General features: G+C 50.9%; 1 protein-coding gene across 1 annotated transcript in view; it reads left to right on the top strand.

The window, feature by feature from the left end:
- HOOK1 (hook microtubule tethering protein 1) overlaps positions 1-3,509 on the top strand; it is a 45,479-nt gene that overhangs the window by 7,938 nt on the left and 34,032 nt on the right. The window contains exon 2 of the mRNA XM_018573829.1: positions 2,809-2,894. Within this exon, the coding sequence (XP_018429331.1) occupies positions 2,809-2,894 (86 nt within the window). The remainder of the gene's footprint in view (positions 1-2,808; positions 2,895-3,509) is intronic.

Raw genomic sequence — 3,509 nt, forward strand, 5'->3', positions numbered from 1 at the left:
AGGATTTTTAGTTAATAGTACAGTTCTCCTTTAGCACTGTGCCCCCCGGGTGCAGTGTTAGCAGTCCGTGGCCGTAGGTCTTCCTGTTTCCTGTACAGAGATCTATGTAAATCGGAGATAAGAGACATCTGCCCTTAGACCCATAATTAACCTCAGCACGCATGGTAGAGCTGGATGCCAGGATATCAATCATATTTACTTAGCTGCGAGACCTCATAAAATCAGAGCAAGGTGCATGTCTCGGCCACAACGACACCTTGCTATGGCTGGTTTTATAGTAGCCTAGAACTAGGCCAGGAGGGTATCGCATCTCATAGACCTACGAGGATAACTGGATGCACATGTCCGATCCGGTGGGCTGCCTTCGTGCTCCAGTATGTGGAGGGGTAGAGAACCCGGCCTGACGTATCACAGCCAATAGCAGAGCTCCTACATCTCCTAACCTCACCGATCAATTCTTCCCACCTTAGAGCAGGGGGCGAATGTGTGGCCTTTAAACTTGACATCAATGACTTGTCCCCAAAAATACGGCATATGAGATCTCACGTCTATGATAATTTACCCCGAAATAGTCAGCGTGCGCTGTGAGGACAACATGATATCTACAAAGCTAGTGTTGTGTACAACCTTAAGGGCCTGTTCACCCCATATGCATTGCGTTCCGGCCACAACGCACTGCATCGCATTGCGGCGGGCTCAGTATTTCGTGGGCCGGAGGGTGGCGTGGCTGGCCATTGAAGTGAGTGGCGCCGTAGCCACGCCCTCCAGGCAAAATAGTGCTTGCAGCATTTTGACCGCACCGGACCAGACCGCAGGCTCAATGTGCCCTGCGATCCCGTGAGGGCAATCACATTGCGGCCGGTGGGCGTGGCTACGGCGCCATTCACTTCAATGGCCAGCCACGTCCCCTCCGGCCCCGCACAATATCCTGATCCGGCCGCAATGCGATGCAGTGCGCTATGGCCGGAACGCACCGCACATGGCCCTGAAGCCAATTTTTCAATTTTGGATAGAGTAAGGGACGGTTATATATTTTGGACCAATTCTGTAGAAGTTAGGAGCCAGTAGCACATTTTAAGAGCCAGCAGCCATTTAAAGGGCCATGCCATCATAAGAACTGAATCTGATGTGATGGTTGGGCAAGTTAGCACAAATGTTGAGTGGTCAAAGACCAGTCTTAAAGCCACTTTAACATAATACAGGACCTTCTTTTATTGCTTTCAGAACAGAAGCACAGCTTTGTTCAGTAATAACACAAGGTCCGCTTGTATCTCAGCAAACAGAATGTATCACATAATCGTACCGCCTCCAGATGGTCACACATACTCCATGTGTCCCAGCCCCTCGACGTTAAGGCTTTCCTTAACAGAGCTACAGTCCACAGCTGTGCTCAATACAGGTTAGTATCTCTCCATAGCTTTAACACCTCTTGTGCGACTCTTACACACATCCCACGGGTGTCACAGGCTCTAAGCCTCCTCGGCTGTCTTCCATGTGCCTCCAGCCACCTGGCCTCCCCTTTGAGTTCTGGGTGGAGTCCTTCTGACTCCTAACCACAATCTGTTCCTCTTTCCCAGCTGGAGCCCTAAACATTAGCCAGCACCGCTTCCATAAGGGCTATGCACAGGTGTGCATTCATCAGGTGCTGGCCCCGACCAAACCGCAGGAATAGAGATTTAATCTCCCGGTTCCAGGATCCAATGCCAAATCCAGAAAACCCGGGAGAACTGCAAAGTCAGCACTTTCCCAGTAAAATAACTTTTACTTCCTGGAACCGCTCAGCACCTCTGGCTGCGAGTCCTAGTGACTACAACAACCAGTTCTACCGTGGGATTGCCACACAATACCAGACTGGATAGAAGTGGAGTCTGGCAGTATCATACTTTGCTGGTATCAGTTCTCCCCCCTCAGCAGGGACAAATGACCTCAGTGATCTCTCCAATAGAAAAAAACTTTGTACTTTGACTTCCTGTCTCCTGGAATGGATGTGGACCTGTAATAATATTGGTGTGTGATTGTGGTGGGGTCATTAGATTGTAAGCTCTGCTGTCATAGGCATTTATATTCAGTATAAAGAGTTGTAACATACATGGTCACCAGGGGCCCCATAGCAACATTTTGTATGGGGCCCCCGTGATTGCTAGTTATGCCACTTGCAGAGCCCACCTGATATACCAAACAGCCCACCTGAGAGTGACCCTGCGGAGCCCACCATAGACTCTCTATGGTGGGCTCTGCAGGGTCTCAGATGGGCTGCACACCTCTTACCTGTCAGCGCTGTCCACCTCCGTGGTCGCCGGGCCCCGCCTCCTCTTCCGGGCCCTGCCTCCTCTTCTATCGACGGGCCCAGCCTGCTCTTAGGTCGCTGGCCAGTGATGTAAGAGGAGGCGGGGTTGCTCTTAGACGGGCCCCGCCTCCTCCTTCACTGCGAACGCCGGCCTCTTCTGCCGCAGCTGCTGGCTGCCACTAACACAGCTCCACAGCGGCTGTGAGGGGAAACGCGCCGTGGCCGCTGCACACATCACTGACAGGTTGTCAGGGATCTTCACAGCCGCTGCTGAGCTGTGTCAGTGACAGCAAGCACCTTTACATGCCATAGCGGCCCACAGGGCATCAGAGGGATGCCCTGGCCGGGCCACTCTGTGCCCGGGCCCCATAGCAGCCGCCTGGGTCACTATGGCGATTGTTACGCCACCGATGGTCACTGTATACATGGAGTAAGTAAAATGGAAACTGTAACATTTGTCAGGTTTGTAACATTTCCTTTCATCTGTCATTGGCTGATGTCTTTATTTTCCTTTGTTACAGTTACAGACGTTTAACACCAGCGCCCCATGTAAGACGATCGAAGACCTTAGCCGTGGCATGGCCATGGCGCAAGTACTTCACCAAATGTAAGTTACCCCCCCACCCCCTGATTACCATTGCCCCCATTATTCTTATCATTTCCAGCACTACTTTGGGCACTATTTATAAAGGTTCTAGTGGAAAATTCACCCAGTAAATCCTTTAGTGTTATTCACCCAAGCAACATTTTATTGCATTCACTACAGTCACATTCACCCCGTTTACGGTAGGATGAATGGGCAGCTGGACCTCATAGCAGCCATTGAACATCCATCAAATGTCTTGTAGATAACAGGAGCTCTCCATAGTGCTGAAACTATATATACAATGATTCAGCGCTAGGAGGGTTAACTGTCACTTTTTTTTATATGTGGGGGGGGAAAAAACACACGCCCCTCCCCCTCCTAGAGCTGACCAAGGCATGTGGTCTGTTATCAGGCTTATAACCCTCCTGCTGTATAGCTACTAACCTGCATGTCCTTTTTCATCGGGGCATACTTTGGGAGGAGTTCCCCCATAAAGACAGAATCCCTCTTCCCAAGCATTGGCACCCTAGTGGTGACAGGTACCAGGCTATTCAACACTCCTGGTGCTCAGGTAGGGGTGTTGGCAAGGGGAGTTGTTTAATATGCCGTTCAACATTGAGGGGGGGGGTGGTTTTG

Source organism: Nanorana parkeri, unplaced genomic scaffold, assembly GCF_000935625.1.
Source record: "Nanorana parkeri isolate BGI_ZX_2015 unplaced genomic scaffold, ASM93562v1 scaffold2558, whole genome shotgun sequence".
NCBI classification, from domain to species: domain Eukaryota; kingdom Metazoa; phylum Chordata; class Amphibia; order Anura; family Dicroglossidae; genus Nanorana; species Nanorana parkeri.